At 42.6% G+C, this 26,550-nt stretch overlaps 1 protein-coding gene across 3 annotated transcripts in view; it reads left to right on the top strand.

Annotated features, from left to right (window-relative positions):
* The window catches only part of CHD7 (chromodomain helicase DNA binding protein 7), a 132,186-nt gene that overhangs the window by 46,954 nt on the left and 58,682 nt on the right, over nt 1-26,550 (top strand). For all 3 annotated transcript variants that reach the window (XM_075584040.1, XM_075584038.1, XM_075584039.1), the window contains exon 3: nt 10,748-11,172. In XM_075584040.1, coding sequence (XP_075440155.1) covers nt 10,748-11,172 — 425 coding nt within the window. The remainder of the gene's footprint in view (nt 1-10,747; nt 11,173-26,550) is intronic.

Below are 26,550 nucleotides of genomic sequence, written 5' to 3'. Positions count from 1 at the left end.
GTTATAGGGAGCAACTCCCTTTATAGTTGAGCTATCCCAGGGCAGAATAGGCAATTTGAATACAAACATCCTTTTGAACTAAACCTGTATCCTTTATTCCACCCATGTTTACTAAAGCATAAAGGGCATGATTCACAATTGCATAATAGGAAACAAAGTGATTAAATTACATAGGTATTTATTTTATTTGCTGCAGCATGCATGTGATACGTTCATGTGTGGGACTTGAAATATGAAGAAAGTATTGCAAAGCTTTCGCTGTAAAGCAGGAGTGGCCAACTCCAGTCCTCACAGGCCACCAACAGGTCAGGTTTAAAGGATATCCCTGCTTCAGCATTGGTGGCTCAGTCATTATGATTGAGCCACCTGTGCTGAAGCTGGGATTTGCTTAACCTGACCTGTTGGCCAATCCTGCTGTAAGTGGTTCCCGAATGATGACATCTTGTTTTTATATGACACTTTTTGATTACATTGAGCATGGAAACTGTTAAGATAAGAACTATTTACTGCCAGGGAGATATTTGGCTGAAAGAAAGTTGGTTAACTGTTGAATGCTATATATCAGGGTTGGAACCTCTCTCCCCGCCCCCCTCCCCCTCCCCAGGTGCCTAAAATGTACCCCCAGGAGCCTGTTGTGGCGATTACCGACCTGTTGGTAACCGCTGCAACTGGCAGCAGCACACCTGATACAGCTTCACTTGCGCTACATCAGAGCCGGATCTCGTGTGCTGTCCATCCGCAGCTGTGATTGACAGGTAGTCACCGCTGCTCGGGGGGGGGGGGGGCAGAGGGCGGTGAATCGGAGGCGTGGAAGCGAGGCGGAGCCCTCCGGGACTCTGCCCGCCGCAGCTCCCAATTAGGTCAGTGTGAAGGGAGGAGTCTGTTGTGTGTGTGTGCGTCAGTGTGTTGTTATGCCTTTTTGGGGTTTTTGTTTTTAGCCTTTATCTAACCGAAATGTAAACATTTGAACCTGAAGAAGTTTAGTTTTGCGTTTCCTGCCCTGGTCTCTGGCACATCTCCTTCGTCTTGACCCTTTCGGTGCCGTGGGCTCTGCGGCAAATTGCGCTCAGGTAATCGCCGCTTGGAGCGATCGCGTTAAATCCACAAACGGGAGCCTCTGCCCTCTAACATTTGCCTGCGGTTCAGATGGCGTTCTGCGCTCGTCCCTGGAAAGCGGGCACTGCGGGCGTGACGTGACCACTACCTCATGCAGCCTCGAGAGTAGCAGACTCTATGATGTAGGGGTGGATTTATCCTTCAGACATGTACTAAAGATCCCTATATGTAATTATGGTCATGGGAGTTGAGGCGCAACCGCTTGGGCGAAGCAATTGGCAAACTTCTGAGAGTCCCCAATTTTGAACTGAAAACCTGTGAAATGATGATATTGCTTATTTTATAAAGGTTTTGATCGCTTAGCTTTAACCTTGCCATTAGTGTACTCTTGTCCTAAGTGGGCGGAGTGTGCCTTTAAATGCTCTGTGGTATTGTGGCTATAAAATTAAATGTAGACTAGTGATGTGTGTTTTCCACTTCATTTTCAAAATGTCTTAATTCCCCCGTGCTTTGCCCATTCACAATCCTTGGTAGAGAACTATTGCAGTGAGGGCAGGCATATGGCCTTCATTTAATATTGCTCGATGTGTGCAAGTGTCATACCATGTGTACATTGATCCAAAACTCCCAACTCCCCTAAAATGTATGCCCCGTAGACAGAAGACCAATAGTTAAAGGGACCAGTGCATGTACACTTGCGTACACGTAAGTTAAAAAGCACGCTGTCATAAAAAACCCCGAAAAGCATTTATCATGCTTCTTTCTTAATCCAATAACCCAATTTTAAATGTAAATTCAGTTACAGCTGTCAGCACAAAGCCAGCTTAACTCTTTCAGCACTAGACGTGCCTGCATGTCCTGTCTGGTGACGCTGGTCTTGCCGCAGCTGAAAGGGTTAAGTAGAATTGCATAGCCAGCTTCCCAACAATTATGCCCGCGCTGTCGAACAGTTGGGATGAAGAAATAATTGAATCTAAGCAGAGTTGTTGCGCTGCAAAGTAATTTTCAGCAGCTGCTAAAGCTACCAGAATGTATTTTTGTTTATGCAAGTCAACATCAGAGAATATTTTTATAAATCTATAAATTGAGTATGTATATTAATAGACAAACAAACTCCAACCACCCCCTCCCCCCCCCCTCCTTCCGTGGGTAGCATGTGTAATCTTAATGTTCCCTGACCTTGGGGGGAAAAGGAAAAACCCTGGACAAGGATATAATTCCCCATATTAATAGTGCATTTATTGCTCAAAATATCCCTTTTGCTTACAGGTTTGCTCTTCCCTCCCCCCTGGATTTTGCATATTTCTGCAACCTGCTATACAGGTTTTAAATCCCCCCCATCACCGTGACACACATCTTTTGAGGCTCTTTTTCAGAGCTGCCATATTCTAGAAAAAAGTTTAGAACAATAAAACCTAAATATTAGTGGCCATTTTAAAAGGCACCATCCATTCAAAGGTGGGTTACCTCATGCGAAGGGGTCCGGGTTCTTCAGTGAATAGAGGCCACACCAGTAGAGATGGGCACATTATTCCTTGAAGTTTGAATTTGCTACATTATTGTTTCCTCACAAATTATAATTTTTGTGATTTTACTTTAATTCGGAATAAGTCGATAGATATTATAGACACACTTTTTTGTTGTTGATAATTGTAAAATGAAGCTAAGCAAAAATGTGCTTAATTATGCAACTTTTGGACAAAGCGAAAGTTTGTTAGTGAGGTGTGTATAGCAAGTGATAAAATGTGTGGCACACCCCCCCCCAGGCGCGCCATGCTTTGGCCTGGATTTTGAATAACAAGGTTTGAACAAACTTTTGCGGGTTATGAGAAGAAAGAAAGGGAACGTGTAATCTGCAAGTTCTCAAGTGGAACTGACATTTTTTCCCACCACCGCCACCCAATTCCCTGTAAGCGTCTTCAGACAATACAGTTTTAGTCTCTTCACCAACGCGTTAATATGCCCGACCGTTTTCTTTGTGCAACGTCTTTGACATTATACCATTTTTCAGAATTATCAGTCTGCTTTCCAGTTTGCCTGAAACAAAGTACCAATATGTAGCAGAAGCATATCCTGCATCACTTCCTGTAGCAACTGTGCTTTGAATGTTTCTCCCCCCTCCCCCTCCCCGCCCCCCCATAGATCTCTATTGAATATATAGGCGTTGTTTGGGTATTTTTAGGAGTTGGTTATGAAAACATTCATAGTTGGGAAGTGTGGTCTATTGGGAGGAATTCCTAAACGTTGCTGTTAACGGCCTCCCAGTCTTCACTCCTCACTGGGCTCTCACTACTTGAAGTCGGACGTTCTTTGACATGTCATACATGTACACACGTCATGTACATGTTAGAGGAAGATATGGCATGCAGGAAACCTCACGGTACAGAGTGAACTTTGCATTTTTTTCCCCCCTAAACAATAGAAATACAAAGCTAAATAAAGTTGGACTGCACCTTTACGTATTACAAACAGCCTATTCTCTTATTTTTGTAAATGCATTAGTTCTTTTGTCTTCCTTCAAAAAATAATGTGGGAACTAGGGAAATGCCCAGATATTCAGAGACAATTTTTGTTAAGATGGCAGGAGCCTTACATGCATCATTTCCAGTTTTTAAACTTCCCCTTTAGTTATTTTTACCCATGTGCAACTTTTCAGGCCCTGCTGACATTCAATGGGTTAATCAGCGTGGGAAAGACTAGGTCCAAGTGCCTTTCTGTGCCAAATTGTTGGAGCCAGTAGCAGCGTTTCCACTGCAGGTCACGGGAAGGAAGCTACCAGATAGGAAGGGAATGGCTGCTCTCACGCAGGCCAAACCTCTGACATCCAGCCCGTGAAACAGGATACTGCAGAGCTGACTTTCACATTCACTATTTCTTTCGGGGTTTTAAAACCCAACACAGATGCTCATCTGAAACTTTCACAACTGGACAAGCATCCGAACTGATTTCTCTCGCCCGTTTTAAAAACGTACGACGATAAAAGTTTCTCTTCCAATGTTCAGTTCTTTGCAGCCCCACGTGCGATAGGTACAATCCCACAGCTTTTCAGTTACCGTTTCAGAACAGACTTTTGTTTTGCATATGGGAACTGAAACAATATGAAAATGACAACATGGTATGTGAGCCTTACAAAGGAACAAAAGGTGCTGAAACAAATAATAAAATAAATAAGTGCCTTTACTTTTCTATGTATAGTCTCCTCAAAAATGTAGGAGGGAAAAGTATATATTTTCAATTTTGACAGAATTGTTGAAATAAACGGCATTTTCATATTTGTATCTCGGCCCGATGGCTGCAACCCGGTTGTTACGAGTGCAGAACTAGATGTGCTTATTTGTGTGTAACATTTGAAAACTAACCTCTTTGGTTTATAAAAAAAAACAAAAAAATAAGTGGAGCACTTTTTACAGTATTGTAACTTCGGTAGAATTTACCACGTGCTACTGCACAATTACAAGTAAGGTTGCGATTATAGTAGCCGTGATGCCGCATGCCTCAAACAAATCAGTGTGAGTAATGAGGGCGGCCATGTTGCGGTTGAGTGCAGGCGCGGAAATTTTTTCAAGCAACTAATGTTGTTTTTTCCCCCCATGTAGTGGCTGCATCGCGTGAGCGGTTCAGTCCGTGCGGGCGAACTAGCCTTGTGTTGTGTCCGCCACGCCTCCCCACTGCGCAAACACTGTGCACAAATCGCTCGGGCTCCATTGCCCGCGCCCACTATAAACGCGGCCTAAAGCCGGTTGATCTAAAACACTGTCAAAATATTAGTGTGACGAAGTACACGCTTTGTCTGTGTGACATTGTTTCCGGGAGCTGTGGAAATGGTCTTCATACATGTAGTTCATCGAGCTTCTTGAGTTGCCACTTCAGTCAAGAACACTAGAAAGTCACATTTCTATGAAATTTGCCATGCCGTGGAAAGGATGTGTAGTGGTTAGGGTGTTGGCCACTTCCACTGTGAGTCTGTGTAAATCATTTTCTCCGTTTGCCTTCCCAAAGCGTGCAAATAAAATGCATATCCCCATAAATGTTAAGGCCGTTTAACAATGACGTGACACCTTTATTTTTTAAACATAGGAAGATGAGGAACCCTGTAGCCGAAGCTTGTTAATTTCTGCTCCTGGACCCCTGCTTCCCGAGATGCTAACAAGGAAGGTGCAGCCAGTACTGTCCTCAAGAGATAACAAAATGGAGGGTTAAATCTCCTGCGTCATATGGGCCAATAGGAAGCCGCAACATCCTGTGTGATGGGGATTTAAACCTCCATAAAGTAACAGTGGCACCTTTTACTGTAAGTATCTTGGGAACCAAGGTGTCCCCCGAGCTGAAATTAGCGCGGTTCAGCTCCAGAGACCCCCTTGCTTCCTAAACCTGTAAACAACCAATGGGGGTGGGTGGGGTGGGTGGGGGGAGGGTCTGGGTTGGGTTGGGAAGGGAGACCAATGGAACTGCTACTTCAAAACTTTACTGGTGGTTATTGAGAGACGAGAAGCAACACTAACAGTTTGCACATCGCTGACAATACTTTTCTCGGTGGTATGGTCAATTTATAGTTTATAAAGCTGACTCCACATTCTGTCCTTCTGATTTAATAACGAGTTACATTTTTGTAGCAAAAGTGGGGCAACAATGGGTTTGAGAAGCCGCATTAGCAGTACTCCTGCTTTCATATTTCTGCTCCTCTTTTAACATATAAGGAGAAAGGAGAACTGACCTTTCTTTCTGTGACACTGCATGCAAATATCAGCCTTTCTAGCTTTGCATGGCAGTGATAATTGCTTGTGCCTAATTTCCCATGGCCAGTGCTACAGCTTTGAGTGACAGTATATTTCTGGAGGGCCTGTGCTTCTAGTTTTAGAACGGGTGGCATCTACGTTGGGGTGTTTGGAGCCAGTATTGGGTCTCTTTTGCTGCAGCACTAGCATCTGTGCATTTTTTGTTGGTTTTTGCATTATATGTAGGCATTTTATTATCGACTGTACCAGTATTTCTTTTTAGTAATTTAGGGAATGTAATAGAGGTGTGTGTGTGTGTGTGTGTGTGTGTGTGTGTGTGTGTGTGTGTGTGTGTCTCTCGCACACACTAGTTAGGGTTCCTGTACAGGGAGATGTGGTGCCCGGGAAAAATTAAATATACAAAGTCTATAAGGATCACAACTGGGATCCAAAATACCAGCATGGCACAAAAGTAGAAAAAATAAAGTATTTGTGAAGTCCCACAAGCAAACATTTGTAAAAACATACATGCACACTCTCTTGTACACTCTCTCTGTACACTCTCTCTCTGTACGCTCTCTCTCTGTATGCTCTCTTGTTACGATGAAGTTATTAGTTTGAAACCGCTATGCAGTTGTAGGGGCCTGCATCTTATTTGGCTCTAATGCGTTGCAGACTCCTGTGGGAGTGATAGTTTAGATTCATTTTATAGCATGTTAATCTATTAAAGCTCCAGTCTTACATACTCGTACAGTCTGAGTAAATGTTTCAGACAGCTCTGAGTACTGGCCAATGGCCTCCCAAGCTCCTGCGCTCACAATATACCCAGGAACAAACTGCTGAATGAATACATACAATACAGGCTGTCCTCTGAAGACAAAGTAGAGGCATAGCCCAGTGCTTGTCTCCAGTAATCCCGAGCCTTCGGCTTTAGGTGTGTTTGACAGGGGCCTGCTTGGTGCAGGATTCGGGAAGGAAGCCGTTTTAATGCTCAAAGACCATTCCTATTGGCAAGGTTTCGATCTTTTCTCATCATTGGCAATGTACATTAAGATCCCACATAGGCATTTTAGAAATGACATTTTTAGTTGTTTTACACAGCAAATAAAAGTACCACTTGTGAGCACATTTGCACGTGGCAGGTCTGCAATCCTGCCTTTTCCCGTTCTCTCTTGGCATACAATGCTTCCGCTGCAGACATGGATTCTGGGTAATGACATGCAAATTAGCACTGCGTGTCACTTCAGTTATTTAGTGGAACATATGGGCCTAAAGCTTTACTCATACCGGGATCTCTTTATCCTGCCTGTGATTCATTAGGGGCACATTTACTTAATGACGCTGAACCGTAGCTCACTTTAAGGGCCATTTACTTGAATGAGCCTTAAAGGTTAGCCAAGGCTTACCACCAATAAATAGTCAGTCGTGTCTAAGAAACCCTGATCCAGATTTTAAGTGGTCTGTGCCCAGCAATAACATTTTGACATTTAAAACCTGATGCCAGTTTGCACTTGAACCAGTTTGCTAAAGAGCAGCTCTGAGATGAACAAAATGTCGCCCAATACCAGGTTACTTGGATTATAGATGACCCGATGCTGTTTAACCCCTGCAATACTTTGCGCCCTGGCACTCACCTGTTTAGCTAATATGGTCTTGCATTGCTTTAACGGAGCCTCTGCTCTAATGTGTCCCACTATTGGTAAAATGTCTAGGAGTCCACTATTTGGCCTCCTAACTGCTCTCATTAAACCTTTTTATAGATTTGTCGTGAAATGGATGATATTGATGTAAAACGTGTATATGTTGGAGAAGGCTGTAATGCTTGAAATAATAATACCCGTTAATATCGCATGTATATGGTGAGCCTCCCGGATTGCTAACATTTGTATTTGCAGCCGTGTACCTGTTATCCTATTAAGGCCGCCTTTATTCAATCGGTTTGCGTTTCACTAATTGGAAGTAATGTTGATAGTTCTACATTGAATGATTGTTAAAGAATGCAATATCTTTACACATTTAACCCAGTCAGGGCAGTTAGAGGGCTTCTAAATATCGTTTTTTTGGGGGGTAAAAACAATACCAAAAAGGAATTCTGGTTAGACATTTTAGTGCGGCATAGATCCCAGTGATTAATGTATTTGGGCACACGGGGTCCTGCTCTGCCTTTAAACCTGCCACTGGCATGGTTGTGATTTGGGCAGTTGCCTGTACCCATGTTCCCTTTATTTCCTCTCCCCTTAACCGAAGTATCAATGATGTAATTGCTGGAATTCCTTCCCGTAGAGAACCGTTTCAGGATTTCCCTCCGAAGCATCTGGCCAGGGGAATATAGAAGCACGCTCTTCCATGGCAATTCTCTGTCATTTTGTGTTTGGCAATATTTAACCACTTTACTGTTTAAAGAGGCTTCCAGACAAGAAGGGTTAAGGTAGGGTCATATTGGTGTAATCCGGATTGAATGCACGCTGCTGATGCACTTTGCCCTTCCCCTAGCTTTACCTTTGTAACTCTCATTGGATTAATTCCCCATCCTGCTATCTTTACATAATAGACCTAGTTTGCAAAATCCCCAAAACATTTATGGTCTGATTTCAGAAGGGGGGAGGGAGAGAGAGAGGAGTGTTTCACAGGAAGCGCAAAATGCAGTTTATATTGCAGTACATGCAGGGCTTAAAGTGGCAGCGCCTCTTTCTTTCATTTGCGATGGGCGAAGTAAAATGAAACTGCTCCCCGTGGAACACTTCATAATTGAGGTCTGTTTTTGTCCCACGGTGAGTCCTCCCGGTCAGGTTTGCAGGATTTCTCTAACATCCAGTTAACAAATGAACTTGGCTCTGATCATCGTGTGTGCGTGTGTGTGTGTGTGTGTGTACGTACACACGCACATGTGGAAGTGCGCCTCAGTGTGTGTGTGTGTGTGTGTGTGTGTGTGTGTGTGTGTGCACCTCTGTCACAGATACACACTGACATACACACAGTGATGATGAAGGGTGGGGAGGGGCAGCAAACAAAAGTGTGTGTTTTATAGTCCCATCAGAGCCTAGTGTGGGTTACCCTGTGTTAAGGTATTTTTGACTTTTAGGCCTGACCTCCAAATAGCACACCCTCGTACTGTGCCATGTATAATTTTGTTAGGGCTCGTATTTAATGGTCTATTTTTGAATGCTGCAGCGATCCCAGCATTGCATTGTCTAGGTCAGGGGTGCTCAACTCCAGCCTTCAAGACCACCCCAACAGGTCAGGTTTTCAGAATATCCCTGCTTTAGCACAGGTGGCTCAATCAGTGGCTGAGTGGAAGAGCTGTGCTGAAGCAGGGATATCCTGAAAGCCTGACCTATTTGGGGGTTCTTGAGGACTGGGATTGAGCCCCCTGCTTTAGGTCGCTTAATGTAACTTGCGCAGCGCTCAAGGTATTTTCTGTCACTAGAGGGTAAAATAAAATGCATTGGTGTGTTCTCAAACTGTAGCATTGCATGTTAATTGATAAACCGCCTTGCCATTCATGTCCTGATGACAAAACAAACCCTCCCTAAGTAGTAGTAATGAATACTCTGCCATGTGACTGCTTAGAGAGGTTTGTAGCATCCGTAGTCTCTTGTAGTGGGTATTAAAGTGAGCTCTCCAGTTCTTTCTCCCCCATGATTAGGACAGACCATCTGTTCTTTGTTAAATGTTCACAGAAACAGCTTTCCCCAAGACATGTGAGGCGTTATGAGTCTACCAAACCGTGCAAAATGTCAGCCCACCTTTTCGCCCCTCCCTCAAAACACAAAGCTGTGATTGTTGTATATATTTAACAGAATTGCTGCACATTTTATTTCATCTTGATTGGCGCTACCTTGGGGAAGATGACGTCCGGCACAGGCAGCTAAATTCTGTTCTAGTTTATTATGGAGGCAGCAGCAATTTATTGGTTGATACAAGTTTCTGATTTCCAACTCTGTCAATACGAAGTCTGTTTGTCTTGGTTTCTTAGGGGCATTGGGGTATCTCCATTTTAGAATAAATAATGTGTAGTAAATTCATATTAAATGGCTGTCTTCTGATTTCTCTGTGCATGTGCGAGTCCAGTTTCTGGTCATTCCTTATAACCATTACTATTGGATACATCATTTGCAAGAGCTGGTAAAGTGCTGTTGCTATAGATGGGAATATATTCAGTAGAGTGTAGTTTGAAGTCACAAATATTTACATGTCTATTTGACGTACATTACCAAGGATGGAATAAGTGGTTCCTGGAAAATGTAGAACTTAAAATGACTATAGGTAGTCTTCAGAACAATATGGGAAGCGTGAAGTCCTCAAAGTAACCTGTTTTATTGGGTACCCATTCTTACTGTGTAGGCCACCATTTATTTTTACATTTCTTTCTTGAATTTTAACTTCTATAGGCAGCAAGGGGTCTGCGCGTTCATTTCAGCTCTGACCCTCCTGCATCACACGGGCCAGTAGGAAGCTGCAATGGATAATGTTGGGGCTTCCTATTGGCCTGCATGACGTGTGAGCTTTAAACCTCCATTTTGTTTCCCCTGGAGGAGACAGTACTGGAGGCAGGTATCATGAGAAGCGGGGGGTCCCCAGGGCTGAAACTAAAGGAACCACATGAATAAGGGGATACAATGTTTTCACTTAGGCAGAATCACACCTTTGAAACGTCAAATTCAATCCTATTGTAAAAGGAACATCCATTTGGGGTCACACCTATATTTAAATCTTACAAGATGCTCTCCGGTTACATATGATGTAAACAGGATATTGTGGTGCACCTTTTTACTTCCAAGTTCTTCTATTATGCAATTTAGATGAGTTATTAGTCAGAGGGTCTGAGTTGGCTGTTAATGCTTATGTCCCAGTTGTTCTCCTGGGTTGGTAAATGGGATTCTTCCTGCTGGTACCTTTTTAGTGTTTAATGTAACTTGTTGGTAAATGAACGGTTTGTTTTGTCACAAAATCTAATCTATTTCTTTTTGTTTCAGCATTCCCCATCAGAACCCTTTCTTGATAAATCCGTGCCGGATCTGACTCGAATTAGTGGCCCCAATGCACCTTTAATGAACACGGACGATTTCTTACCATCGGTGCAGGCACAGCCCCAGCAGAAGAAAAGGAAGAAAAAAAACAACCACATAGCCGCAGAGAAGACCAGCAAAGGCTTTGGCAAAGGAGGCCTCGCTGGTGATAACCCAGAGTTCCTAATCGATGGCACACCAGATGTGGGGAAGAAGAAGAAAAAGCCTAAAATAAAAAAGGAGCCCAAGGAGCCGAAAGAGCCGAAGGAGCCGAAAGCAAAGAAAGAGCCGAAGGAACCCAAGGCTCCTAAACAACCCAAACCTCCCAAAGAGCCAAAGGAGAAGAAGGTGAAAGCTACCACGCCAAAATCAAAGGCCAGCAAGAAGACGAGGTAAGCACAGATATGAACTGAACACCGTACTAATTGGTGTGCACTGGGGAGGTGTGGGCTTGGATGGTGCAATGCCTGCAGCACTGAAAGGGTTAAGTGATGTAGCATGTCATTCAGTATCAGATGGGGTATGTCATTATAAAGAATTTCTTATGCAAAGAAAATGGTCATTCAGTGTGGTTAACAGCATGAAATCATATTGTGGAATGGCTCTCAAAAAGGACGTTTTGGAATGAATTTGTACTTATTATTACATAACCCTTTTAGCCCACTAAGGATGTCTCTCCTTTAAAAACGCAACTCACAATAACTGGATGACTTTACAGCAGTACATGTAGAATAAGTAATGGCACTCACATTGACTTGTTCTTAAGGGAAATCTAATGGTTACCAATCAATATTTTGGCTTGTAACGTGGACCTTGTTTTTAAGAGTAACTTGTTACAAGTGATCAATGTTTTGGTGTAAACCAAGTCCACGCGAGTACCGATACCTATTCTCCATGTGCTGCTCCTGGGTTCTCCAGATCAATATGCACCTGTGGTAAAAAGATCTACAGTTACCAGGAGTCCTCTTTCCATATTCACTTTGAGGACAGTAGGGATGGGCACCATCCACAATTATCATGACATCCTTGCTCGTTGTGCTACGTCTTGGTTCCCAGAGGTCACAAATAATTGGGATACTGTAGTAATATGTATACTCAGTATTGACATTTACTGCGACATATATTTAAGTTTGTGGAATGAGGAAGGGGATTTGATCGCTGCATTGTGACTCGCATATATTGAATGATTGCAGGTGTCCATTTGTGTATGTGGTTTGGACTTTAGGTTCACTAAAAGCTTTCGTCGTAGCAAACGGCAACAATCAAACAATGCCCACAAAAAGACCAGAAGACCTAGTTATTGCCTATTCAGTTTAGGCTAAAGTGTGCCTTCCGAAGAGGTGTATATTGGGTAGGACCATGGTTTACGATATCATGACACAGGCAGAGAGGTTGGCTACTTTCTATTCCCAGTTCTTGTATGCATATATTACTCTTTCTATTCCCAGTTCTTGTATGCATACATTACACATTGCTTTGTGCAATGTCAGTGTGACGCTAATGTAAAACGGCAACAGTATGACTGACAAATGCTTACATATGTTCAGGTGTAAATATTAATTTCAGATTTTATATTTTTAGGAAAGCATTACTTTCTTTGTATCCAAAATATCTTACAACTGTTCTGAATAGTTTCCAAACACGTGAACCTGTTTTTCAAGCTGTGACCAACGTTGGAAAATATATACTTTCCAGATGGAGGCACAGTCAGAGCTACCTAATCGGCTCGAAAACACTGTTTTCATTAGGATAAAAAAATACTTCATATTAGTGTTTGAATTTACAATGCTTTCTGAGAATTACACTTTGTTTTCTTTTTTTTTTTTTTATGGTCAAAAGTATTTTTTCCTGAAAAGTGCCAGCCATAGGTAGCTGGTCTCTCTATCCTAAATATTTTTTTCCCCCGTGATCTTTCCGCGTAGCAGGGTCAAAATGACACTCAGTCGGGTAACCTCTTAAGTCAATCAAAAACACCATTCTGATTTAGTTAAAAAAAATAGTGTGCTTGTGTGTTTTCCATTCTCTCTTATAAATAGAGCACTGTTAATTACTAATATATAACTGCAATTGATAGTATTTTTTAAGGAATAAAAATGACAAGTTTTTATTCAATATCATAACAGGGCCATTAGGATCAATCCATACTAGAGGGGGATCTCTTTTGGGGAATGCACTATTGATGAGATTTCTCGCTACACTCACAGTAATGTTGACAACTCTCTTAAAAAAAGAAAAATATAACCAAATGTATATATTTAAAAGCATTAGAAATGATAAAAATACGGATTTATCACGCCAGCATCATCGTAGGGACGTTTCAGGGGAAAATTGGAGCCATATCTGCCAAGTCTATGATTTTGGAGACTGGTATCGCTGGATTGCAACAACATAAAAATAGATATCGCATTGAAAAGCCCAATGAATTCTTTGCGGCCTTATGACGTATGCCGTGGCTTTTGCTAGTTTTTTAGGCAGCGCTCACGACTGGCGCTCCGCACGGGTGTTGACCGTGAAATCAACTGAATAACTGACTCCCCTTCCGCTCATCAGAACCAGGAAGCAATCATGTGATTGTTCAGGAGAGCAGTCACATGATCGCTAATGCCTGTGGTCCAGGGCACTAAAAATAATGATCAGGGCGGCACTTTTAAGTGAGGGATTTTCTTGTATTCCCACAAAATTATAATTTTTCTTTTCTTTTGAGATTTTTCTTTTAAAGTGCGAGCCACTGTTGCTGTTGTTTAGAACAATTAAAATGAAGGCAATTTATCACCCAACCACTACGTTACTGCCTTTTTTTGTACTCCACAAATGACATTTATTCTGAAAATGATCAACTGAATGACAATTACTTTTTTAAAGTATAATTTCTAAAATACAATATATAATAAACATTGCTTTGTTAGTGGTTAGTGTCCAGGAAAATCAGCGCACCTCAACATAAAAGAGAAGAAAAAAGACAGAAAAAAAATATAAAGTGAAGCACATTCACAGACAGCAACAATGGTGAGATATGCACTTAACTGAAGTGCCTGAGCCCAGTCACTAAGAGGTTTCTTTGCTACTCCGCTCCCACAGCAACTGGATTAAAAGAATCAGAGCCTCTTCGTAAAAGTCCAAACTTTATCCAAAAAGTAACACTCACATAAAACAGAGTATACACAGCAGATACGGGACCAGCCAGTAAACTTCTCCTTCTCCCCGGTGACTGCGACTCTCTTTCGCCGTTCCAGCCGGCGTTCTACGTCACTTCCGGTTTCGGAGTGTTGCACTCAAACTGGTCCCCCTGCAACCCTATGCTTTTCGCAGGTAGTTCCTGCTTCCTCAGGGGTATGTATGACATGCCCTAATGTCTCCTCCTAGTATGTGTATGTGTATATGTATATATACACTTTTACCCACTATAACTTAACTAAGTGTGGTGAAACTTATCCTAAGCTTCATTTTGCAAAGCCAGTATAAACAACCCCACACTGATGAGACCCATTAAGGTCGAAAAAGCTGTCTGTGGGTGGGTTTACTGGCTATGCATCTTAACCCAGGCTGGGCTCAAAGCTGTGAAATGCAGCAAGCATAAGCTTACAGGGGACCATGTTATATGGTTTTGATGCAAAAGGTGGCACTGTGTGCTCATTTGCATGTCATTTCCCAGAATCCCTTGCCGCAGTGGAAGCGCTGTGTGCTGGGTGATAATGGTGAAAGGCGGGGTTGCAGACCTGTCTAAGACAGGCAAATGAGCATACAGTAATATTTCCATTTGAGAAAGATCCCATTTGGTGGATCAAAACGTTGGATTTGTGTGACTTATTGCTGAATACAGTTTTGTTTTTTTGGACCTTACTACTGAGTGCTGTCTTTATTTTTATCACCACCACTGATGGTAAAGGTGTGTGTGTGTGTGTGTGTGTGTGTGTGTGTGTGTGTGTGTGTGTGTGTGTGTGTGTGTGTGTGTGTGTGTGTGTGTGTGTGTGTGTGTGTGTGTGTGTGTGTGTGTGTGTGTGTGTCCAATATTTCAATAAAAATGAAAATTTAAATTCACATAGGCCTATTTAAGAAGTTGATTGGTTTTACGTAGGATTTGTTATTGTTTAACCAATGATTTAGACAGAAGACACCATGATAAGGCTATACCTTAGAGACCTATATAGAAAGTTGATTGGTATTACATAAGATTTGTTAATGTTTAGCCAATCAATTTGGACAAAAGGCACGATGATATGCCAATCATTTATATATTCAACTTTTATAGATAGCAGAGATCACAGTGGAAAAAAACACTATTTATGAGTTTGAGAAGGTAAGTAACAAAATGGATATCCATTCAAAAATTATATAGTATCATGTTAAGAAACAGCCCAAATCTATGTTAATATTAAGCCCTATGGGAATCAAAGTTTTTAATTTATAAATCCACATAGATTCCTTTTGTGAAATTTTCCATACTTATTCTCCTCCCCTTATGCCTAGCCCCTACCCTATCGATTCCCATGAAGGTTAAACCATTGGGATTACAGGAATGGAATTTTTTTTAATTACTTGATACATTGCAGAAATATTCAAGGGACTTGAAACGCAATGTTCACCAATGCACGGTTTGAGAAATCTTTTTGACTGCATGGGCACACTATTAATAGATTACTCCATTGTCACAATTGATGAATTTATTTATTTTGAAACTCTCCCCTGTATGTTTCGATTTGAATTCCTTTCCATTTATTCCATATTTACAATATTTACATTTCCTGCATCTAAAGAAGCCCTGTGGTATAGCCAAATTCAACTTGGTTCTTCCATGCTAGGTATACTAGGTGCTATTCTTTTTTTGATATTTTCTGCTCTTGCATATATCATTCTTGGTCTTTCCATAACATGATCTTTTTGTAACTGGTCTTGTTGGAGAATCTTTTTGCAACAATTTTCGATTCTTTTATATTCAGTATTGTACTGTGTAATAAAAGATACCATATTATCTTTATATTAATCATCTTTTTTTTATAGTCTAACAGCTCTTTTCTACCTATATTTAATGCTTATACCTCTGCATCTTTTATTAGCTTATCATTATACTTTCTTTCTTCAAAGTTTTTTGTAAGTACTGCAGATTGTTCTAGTGAATGTAATGCGCTTAAATTCTCCCTTGGGGATATTTTTGAGCCATCTTAAGTGTTGATTTCTTGAGGAAAGAATATAGCTATTGCAGTCTACTGGTTTATGAAATGTTTTTGTTTTAATAGTCCCATTCTCTACATATATGCAGAGGTCTAAAAATCCAATTTTTTCACGACTAAATTTGATCGTAAATTTTAAATTCCAATTGTTTGTATTTATGTCTCTAAAAATGTAGTCAGGCTTTCATTGCCCCTCTCGAAATAAAAATAATGTCGTCGATAAATCTCCGCCAGAGCACTAGGTTTGCGCCAGACACGTCACCTGTCCATATGGTCTCCTCCTCCCATTGACCCATGAACAGGTTGGCGCAGCTCGGCGCAAACTTAAATCCCATCGCTGTCCCACATAGCGGTTAATAATACTTATCCTTAAAAACGCAATCATTGTGACTTAATATATAACTTATAATAGCCAAAATAAATTTGTTTTAATTCAAGTGAGTCGATTCTTCTCCTCTGAAGAAGTCGCCGGTACATTTGCGACATAACGCGTAAGGGTGTTAATGCTACTAGCAGCACCAGGAATCTACTCTATTGTGTTTTTGCTGTATCGGAGGGGAGCTATTGTGTTGCGGAACAAGGAGAACATGTACCGCTTAGCCGGGGGCCGTTGAGTGGACGCACATCGGAGGTGCCCGGCTGTGGGAGTGAAAGAGATTCACACGCATTCAGCCACGAGTCTACAGCTCCATACCGTCAGACAAACAACGAGATACTGGTGTCTGTCCGATGCGCATGTCCTACCTCATTGCTATGAGTGACCTGATTTTAGCTTGTGTTAATAAAACCTATACTATTTACACTATGGAGCCCGTGCTGCCCCTTTTTGTTTTATATATGTGTATGTGTATGTATATATATATATATATATATATATATATATATATATATATATATATATATGTATATATATATATATATATATGTAATTGCTGTGTATATTCTCAGCCTGTATAACCCGTTTTCTTCTTTTTATATATCTAATTAAAGCTAATTGATTGTAGCAGTAGAGAGTAATTTATTAGGAGGAGACATAAGGGCATGTCATACATATCCCAGAGGAATCAGGAACTACCTGCAAAACACGCAGGGTTGCAGGGGGACCAGTTTGAGTGCAACACTCCGAAACCGGAAGTGACTTAGAACACCGGCTGGAACGGCGAAGGAGAGGCGCGGTCACTGAGGAGAAGTTTACGGGCTGGTCCCGTATCTGCTGTGTATACAGTACTCTGTTTTATGTGAGTGTTACTTTTTGGATAAAGTTTGGAATTTTACGAAGAGGCTCTGATTCTTTTAATCCAGTTTCTGTGGGAGCGGAGGAGCAAAGAAACCTCTTAGTGACTGGGTTCAGGCACTTCAGTTAAGTGCATATCTCCCCAATGTTGCTGTCTGTGAACGTGCTTCACAATATATTTTTTCTGTCTTTTTTTTTTCTTCTCATGTTGAGGTACGATGATTTTCCTGGACACTAATCAATCTGAACTGGGGACCGTTCTTATTCTTGCAGCACTATTTGTATACTTTGTTTAGACCACAGTTTGTTAGTGCATCTTTATTTTTTGTTTTAAATTTGTTAGTGGTTACCACACATTACTATAGATTTTGAACTACAGGTGCCTAAATTCATCTCTTCTCTGTAGGGGTTTTTTTTTTTTTAATTCACAACTGTGCACCATTTTTAATTACTTTTGTTTTACATCCCCAGCTAAAATGTTTATCAATATTTTTCCAAAATGAAAAACTACTAGTTTAAGTGGGAGGCTTTTTTATTGCAAGAATTGCAACTTTTATTTGTTACATTCTATATTGTGAAGCTCTGGCTACTTCTGTGTTTAGATTCTTCAGCGATTACATGACACTTTGAACCCACACAGTAGATAGAACAGCTTTTCCACTTTACATTTTCCTTTGATCCCAGCTTGCCACATTAATTAAAGGAGAAGTATTGTTAGTGTTGCTATTCTACCAAAGGTGGGAGCTACTTTGAGACAACTGAAAATACCCATTACAAACCATGTCAGCTGGTGATCTGACTTTCATCTTGTTGCGATGATCACTGCTAGAGGAGACAGATGCTGAAAGCTTGCATGTAAGAATTTATACATTGTATTTCTAAGGCAGATTTACCAACACAATTGACCCCAGAAAGCACTGCAATGTGTTACAAGGTAATTGGGAAAGTGCTGAGTGGTAATTTTGATTTGGTAAAGCAAAATATAGTATATTGTGTCTCAAATAATCCTGGGTTTGCACAAGGTAGCTTTTGCAAGGGCTAATGAATGATAATGGCTTTGGATATATATAAATATTTATTTTATTTCTTTATAAAATGTTTTACCAGGAAATAAAATCCTCTCTTTCAAGTATGTCCTGGGCAAATAAATAGGTACATCCATTAACGCCATTTGTTGCTGGACCAGCCTACTAAAATATTGGTTCAAGTCTGGATATTAAACACTCTGTAAGATACATCTATCTGTAAGATAAGTCATAGACTGCTTCAGATGTTATACCACAGAACTGTTTGGCAAACATGGCTGCACATATCAAATGCTATTATATTTCATTCAAACACTAGACACGGTATATTGTTCTGATAGTAAACGAAACTTCTCCATAATTTGTTTCACTACCCTTAATTTACAGTATGCTTATTTTGCTTTTCAAATATATGCATGCAATCCTAACTGAACATCAAAACAGCTAGCACATTTAAGTAAAACCAATACTTCAGCCATTCCCATGTTGCATTTATCTACGCAGAAGTATAATAACTTCATAATACTTTTTTCATTGAGCATTTTTCTCCCAATGGGTCTCAAAGTACTTAACGATGACCGTATAGTGATCATAGGAATTAGATGCCCAGATGAGTTTATAATCTACGATTTTGGTGCCTGAGGCACAGAGATAATGTGACCTGCCCAAGATCATAAGGCGATAACACTGGGAATTGAACTAGGTTCCCCTGCTTCAGACTCAGTGTCATTGTTTTAGTCATGGAGACACTCTCTCTCTCTCTCTCTCCCTATGCATCAGTGTTTTTTTTTTTTTTTTTTACAGAGATATCAGTAGCCTACAATTTTAGGCGCCCCCCTGCAAATATTTCACATCAGTATTCAATTATTAGTTGAATGAGGGTTTCTGCTGCTTTAGCAAATTGCCACAACTTTATGATGGGGCTATTTATATAATTAAGTGAAGCTCAAATAACCTGTGCTGTGTACTACATCAGGCTTTGGGAAGATCAAGCATTGTAAGTTGGGTTCATGGAAAAATATCAAGCTGCTGCATTAGTGTCTTCATTCTGCTTGGTATTGACCTGCGCGCTCCATGAATTATAGCTCGGCGTCAGGATCTGGAGAAATGTCATTAAAGGTTTCTTCATATCCTCATCTCTGAACAGGAAGTCTTGACTAATCGTTCAAGGCACAGTTAATGCCTCTGTAATACACAGATCATGCCTCTGTAATACACAGATCATCGTTTAGTTGCACAAGCACTAATGTGCCTCTAACAGTGTTGGAGAAAGCACTTGTTTGGTGGTTTTATTTTTTAAAGTTTTTATTTTTTAGAATAAGGTGGCAATTGCTGACATTACACAGATTTCTATGTCAAGATATTTTTTGACTAGGATTATTTTTAGAGGTCACGAAGAAACCACATGAGCACCTACTTTGCAATGTTTGTCCATGCTGGCAGTGAAAGGGTTAACGCCCTTGGTACAACTGGGGTTTGAGGTACAGTGCCAATTACATAGCAGCTTTGTTGCCTAGTAAGCAGTGACTGCCTTTATCTATTGCATGTGCCTAACCCAGGGGTGGGCAACACCGGGGGTCCTCAAGGGCCACCAACAGGTCCCGTTTTCAGGATATCCCTGCTTCAGCACAGGTGACGCAGTTGAAGACTGAGCCACTGATTGAGTCACCTGTGCTGAGCAGTGATATCCTGAAAACCTGACCTGTTGGTGTCCCTTGAGGACTGGAGTTGTCCAACCCTGGCCTAACCTGACCACAGGCCTTGGCACATGAAATAAAGCTTCTGGTAAATTGTAGTCTAGCTATTCAGAAATGTCCATCTTCGCTTCACCATCAGTGAGTGGTGATCAGACCAGACTCCTCTCTGATGTTTGGCTGTGGAGTTTGCTGCACTTTAGCTTCCAACCCCTTAAGACCTGGGGTTGGAGTAAACTCCTTTGCAGAAGTGCTTAAAAATTTAACCACTCAGCTGCCAGACAGATCAGCTGCTCCTTGCAGGCTAATATCACAGGAAGTCTTATAGCTGCAGTGCTACTAGTCCATTTATAGTTCGTTTCCTAACCCTGCTCAAGACTAGTCCATTAATTACTAGAAAATTGCCCATTGTTTTTGATCAGCAAAAAAATAACAGATAGAACACCCACAGATAGATACCCAATACTGCACTCAGACCTTTATACAAATTATTTTTGTAATCGTGCTTGCACGAAGCGTTAACCTAAAAAAAAAAACCAGGGCTAGAATTATAAGTTTGACTCGCAAATAGAAATCACTTGTGAGCACATTCACTTATCGCACAAATCTGCAACCCTGCATTTCCCCACTATGCTACGGCCCCAGTGTTGACTGCTGCATGCGCCTGGTGACGCATGCACAGCTATAAGCTGCAGACTGTAGGGAGTGCAAGGGGGCGTGGCCATGATGGGGGGCGTGACCATTGGTCCACTACCTGCATTCCTATTGGTCAAAACTATCTGCCCTACCATTGGTTCTCCGGACACCATGTGACTGCGTCGCTGCTCGGGAAGACAACAGTCTTGTCTTCCCTGCTGGCTGACGCGCCATCGCGCTTCGTGAGTGCCCACAACAGAAAGCACTGGGGCCTTCCGGATAAAAGTTGAGTATCTGGTGTGCGTCGCGCGTGTCGCAGTGATCACTGGGGACCCGGCCTATCTCTCGGCTTAGTGCTTCCACTGCAGCCAAGGATTCTGGGAAATGACATGCAAATGAACACAGTGTCACCTTTTGCTTCATGAGACCCCTATAAACCTATGCCTGCCGCATTACCCAGCTTCTCAGCACAGCCTGGGTGTAAGAGGTTCATAGCCAGTAACTCTACTCACAGACAACTTAGGCTAAGGCCCCGCTCCCAGAGTCAGCGCACCTGCGCTGCTGACAGGCGGTGCGCTGACATACACAGACCGCGATCTGCGGTCTGTAGGGAGCGGGAGCCGGAGCGGGAGGTGGGAGGTTTGATCGGGAGGTGGGCGGTTTGACAGGGAGGGGGGGCGTGGCTTGAGCGGAGGGACCCGCTACTCTCCCCCCCCCCTCCCTCCACGGACTCGGGCTGGAGCTGGAAGGTAAGTTTAAACACACACACGCAGGCACTCATTCATACACACACACACACGCGCACACACACACACACACACAGGCAGGCACTCACGCACTCATACACACACACGCGCGCACACACAGGCAGGCACTCACGCACTCATACACACACACACACACACACAGACAGAGGCAGGCACTCACGCACTCGGGCACACACATACACACACAGACAGGCACGCACGCACTCAGACACACACACACAGGCACTCACCTGCTTTCACTCCACACTCCTCCCCGCTCCCCGAAGCCTCTCCTCCTCCCGAAGCCTCCCCTCCCCATTGGCTCACAGCCACACACGTCACGCGTCAACGCTAGGAAACACCATTCTCTGGTGTCTCCAGCGGCTGACGCGCTACAGCGTGTAGTCAGCTGTGCCGCCAGGGGGGACCGGGACCGGCTCGCGAGGATTCCCCTGCTGGTGGGGAACTCGCGACCCGCCGCCCGCGCCAACGAGCGCAGCGGGACCGAGGCCTAAGTAAGAGACTAAACACTAATATCCGACAACGTTTAAAATAACCAACGGCGAGATTGAAGTGTAAGGGGCCTATGCAGAGAGCAGCGGTAGAAATAATTGGAGAGTTTTAGAAAAACTAGATTTAATGGAGAGTTTTTATCTCCATATGCAGAAATGGGCGAAATTCGCAATTTCTGGCATGAAAGCGTGTGGCGAGTCGAAAAAGGAAAGATGCGCGCTGCTGAAAGGGGGGGGGAAAAAATCGCGCATTATTTTTTTTTTCTTCCTATGACCGGCGAGCTCCTGCTTCTTGCTAACTTTAGTTGGCGGAGCAAATTGAAGAAAATCGCGCCATGTTATTGATGGCGTTCGCGCCTTTCTGAATTTGGACATTTTTAAAGCTGGCGAGATGTAGGTTCTCGCCAGCCGTGCGGCGAGATTTATAAATAGAAAAAAAAATGGCGCGTTTTTCCTACCTCGCCATTTTCAGCTGTTTTTTGCACGATTTTCGCCGAAAAATGGCGAGATTATATATAGCGCTGCTCTCTGCATGAGGCCCTTAGTCTTTAGTGACTATCGCCCCAATACAGCTTTAGTTGTGAGATCCCAATATTCGCTTTGATAACAAGGTTGATGCCTCTGTTGGAACAGTCCTGCTCTATTTTAGGGTATCTGTGTAACATTAGAGATCACACGGAGTAGGACTGTTCCATTCCCTTCCGTTCCACTTCTCGGCGGATCTCTCCATGAAAAACAAGCAGGAGCTGACACAGCCACACAGCGTCACGGGGTTTCCCGGAGCGCCAGGCCCGTGACGTAATAGCTACCTCTCAGGGCACCCAAAGAGTTTAACGCCAGTGAGGGGGCGGGAGGGAGGTGCTGCCACTGAGCAGCAAAGCTCCGGCACCTTTAGGGTTAAAAAGCGGGAGTTAAAAAAAAAAAAAAAAAAACATTTTTTAACTATTCCCGACGTCTCCGTTGCACTGATTCGATATAATAACAGAAAATAAATTAATAAAAGGGACCACAAAGTGCGGCAGCGCAGGTGTTGCCAATGTTTGAAAGCTGATTGAGGGAAGCAGATGGCTCGAGTCAGTGGCATCCAGCCAAAAGAGCAGGTGCTGGTCATGTGACCGCTGGTTACCAGGGTAATGTGATTGCTCTTGGCGTGCAGATGAAAGGAAAGGGGCCCAGCGTTCAGCTGTAGTGTTGTATAATTTGTGGCAGTTAGAGCGGAAATAAAGGCTGGAAATGGAGCCTCATGCTAGGGGAGACTTCTGTCCATGTGCACGGCAAACACAGGGACAGTCAGGCAGAGCCGTGGCCTGGTCTCTCAGGCGGACATGTTTGTTTTTCATAAAAACCTCTTTGGCTCCTGCGGGGCCATTGGTGCCCAGGTCTATCATTGGGAATCAAAACGTTGAAGTAATAAACATCCCCCAAAAATTGTGTGTGTTATTCGGCGAACAGGCTGTGAAATAAGCAAATTGCGGTAGGAAGCCTCATTAATGGGCAGTACCCACAGGGGAAAAAAAGACATTTGTGGACTGCAACTTTTAACTTAAAATGAAAGATAAATACATGTCTACATTGTTGCAAATTCCTGACCGTGTACACAATGTTATATTACCTCTGTGTGCAGTGAGCGGGCTGACCCTATTTGTGCAGCGTACATCTGTCCAAATCTTTTGTTTACTTATCCTATATTGAAATCTGTCTAGTCCAGGGGTCTCAAACTCAATCCTCAAGGGCCACCAACAGACTAGTTTTTATGGATATACCTGCTTCAGCACAGGTGGCACTGATTGAGCCACATGTGCTGGAGTAGGGATATTCATTAAAGCTGGCCTGTTGGTGGTCCCTGAGGACCTAGGCTGAGCTCAGACAGGAGGCGATGCGACGTGGGCGAGCTAACGTGCGCGAGCTGACGTGGGCGAGCTAACGTGCGCGAGCTAACGTGGGCGAGCGTGGGCGAGCTAACGTGCGCGAGGACGTCCGTCGCAAATTTGGGTTGTGCGGTGGGAGTTTTCAAACTGAAAACTCCACCAGCGGCACAGTGCAGCATTGTGATGCGACATTTTGCCGGCAGAACCCAAATTGAAATTTGGGCTACAGTCGTGTGACTCGAGCTAGTTCAGCCAATAAAGGCGAACCAGCTCGGTGACACGTTAGTTACACGCCCCCGCCACCCCCCCAAACGCGGCGATCTGCCTCCTGCAGTTTGAGCACAGATCGCTGTGCTGCAGGAGCGAGCGGCAGGGGCGCAAACGCTAGCAAGCTGCCGTAGCAGCCTGTCTGAGCGAGCCCTTAGTTTGAGACCCCTTGATTAGTCCCTCGGACCTTCCAGGAGTTTCGGCTTGCTAATTTCTGCAGATCGGCTGCGCAAAACTGTGGCATTTTGCTTGCATGTTAACACTTTGGGTGCCCAAAGATTGTCACTACATCAGGAGTGGCCAGCTGCAGTCAAGGGTCACCAACAGGTCAGGTTTTAAGGATGCCCTGCTTCAGCACAGGTGGTTCTCATTGACTGAGCCACCTTTGCTGAAGCAGGAATATTCTTAAAACCTGACCTGTTGGTGACCCTTTGACTGGAGTTGGCCACGCCTGCATGACATCCCGGGGTCTGGTACTCCAGGGTCCTCGTGACATAGTAGCTATGTCATGCTATTTGACTGCTCGTTTTCTAGGGGACGCCGTGATTAGCGTAGAGCGGGATCCAGAAATGTAGGGAAAGGAGAGGACATTTCAGGGTTCTGGGACGCTGCAATAATGTGATTGTTGTTTGTCGGAGGTGCCGTGGAAATCTGATGCTGCGGCCCAGTTGGCAGCCAAAGGGTTAAAGCTGGTAAAATGAAGGTGCCTCTTGCCAGCAAGTTGAGGGTTAATATAATCCATATTTAAACGGTTGTGGTTGGGGGTGAGTTTCTCAGGGGGTTGAAGTACAGCAGTTAGTTTTTTTTTTTTTTTTTTTTTTTTTTAACGTTAATGGTCATTTTATTACCTCCCCATTAGCCTTTAAAAGAACACACATATACACATACACACTCTTACATCACTTACATTCAGGGAACATTTAACACCTTAAGGCATAAATCGCATACAGTACAGGGGGGAGGGATAGGCTTCAGTCACAGATACATTCCAAGATGCACTGTTTTCAAGTAACTGCACTGCTTTATCCATTGTAACACCGCCAGGAGAAGAGATCATTTTATCTCAAACTCGCACAAATAAAAGCATTTAGTTAGCAACAGAACGGTATCGTCTATTCGTTTTTTATTTTATATACAAATTGTATGTATCAAGTCTAATGTGTCAAGCTCTCTCTCTCTATATATATATTCTCTATCTCTCTCTATCTCTCTCTATCTCCAATAAAGAATATCACTTGTGAGCACATTCACATGTCTTAGACAGGTCTGCAACCCTGCCTTTCAACCATTATCACCAAGCATACAGTGTTCCCACTGCAGCAAGGGATTCTGGGAAATTACATGCAAATAAGCACACAATGTGTCACCTTTTGCCTGGAGTGTCCATTCACATGCAAGTATAAACCAATCTGATACCCATCAAGGTTGAAACATGTCTGTGAGTGGTTTGTACTTGCTTTGCTAGTCCCATTCTGTGCTTAAAAGCTGTGTGAACGGCAATGCATCTACTCAAATGGGCTCCATGTGAATGAATATTCCAGGCAAAAGGTGACACATTGTGTGCTCATTTTCATGTCATTTCCCAGAATCCCTTGCAGTGGGAGCAATGTATGCAAGGTGATGGTTGAAAGGCAGGGTTGCAGACCTGTCTAAGACGTGCATGTGCTCACAAGTGATATTCTTTATTGGCTATATGCTAACGGTGGAGATTTTTTGTTGTCTTTTTCACTCACCATAACTTAAAGGATGCGTGTGTGTTTTTTATTTTTATTTATTTATTTTGAGCTTGACACATTAGACTTGAACCACAGATACACTTTTTCCACTGGGAAATACCTTAACTTCCCCCACAATTCTGTGTATTTAATTATAGATATTGTCATGCAAGTTTGTAGGACAACATGAGCTCATTCTTCAGCTGTTAGACTTGTAAGACTTTATTGTGATTATGACTAAACTAAACAGATATCCTACTCCAGACATTAGTTTTAGGATTGCAATATAGGTTGTTAGTTAGAAACAGATGATGGACACACACTCACTCCCTCTACTATTCGGAGTCCTATAAAAGAATATCCTTTCATTGTGCCTGTATCCCAGTTTTGAAAGCGAGTAATCTGATAAGGATGAGACACTATTCAAAATACTTGCAAGCAACTAGTTTTCTGTTAAGCCCATGGTTGCCCATTCACTGCCAAAAAGTAGAGCAACAAGTTTAAGGATCTCTGGTAGGAAACTGCACAGTAAAATACTTCTAATGCCTTTCATTTTGGCCAGGTAAGTATGTTTTTAGTAGCTGAATTAATTATAGGGAAAAAGTGTTGTGCTTGAAGCACAATAAAAACTCCTTGGATGTTGCCCACATTGTAGCCATGCAACATGGATTCTTTCTGCAGATTTCTTGTCTGTGATGTAATCTGACCATACTTGATCACTTAAGACTAGGTAGGTGCCTCCGTACATACAGCTGTATTTTTGTTTGTCATATGGCTACTAGAATTCCAATAACGTATTGCAGATGAGAACTTTAACATAACATCTATAAACTTGTTGAAAGGTGATATCTACAGAAGTTCTTCCCTGTCTTTTTATTACTCCAGAGATAACACGTTTTATATGG

The sequence above is a fragment of the Ascaphus truei genome, chromosome 2 (assembly GCF_040206685.1).
Source record: "Ascaphus truei isolate aAscTru1 chromosome 2, aAscTru1.hap1, whole genome shotgun sequence".
Taxonomy (NCBI): Eukaryota; Metazoa; Chordata; class Amphibia; order Anura; family Ascaphidae; genus Ascaphus; species Ascaphus truei.
This window is presented reverse-complemented; position numbering and strand designations above follow the sequence as displayed.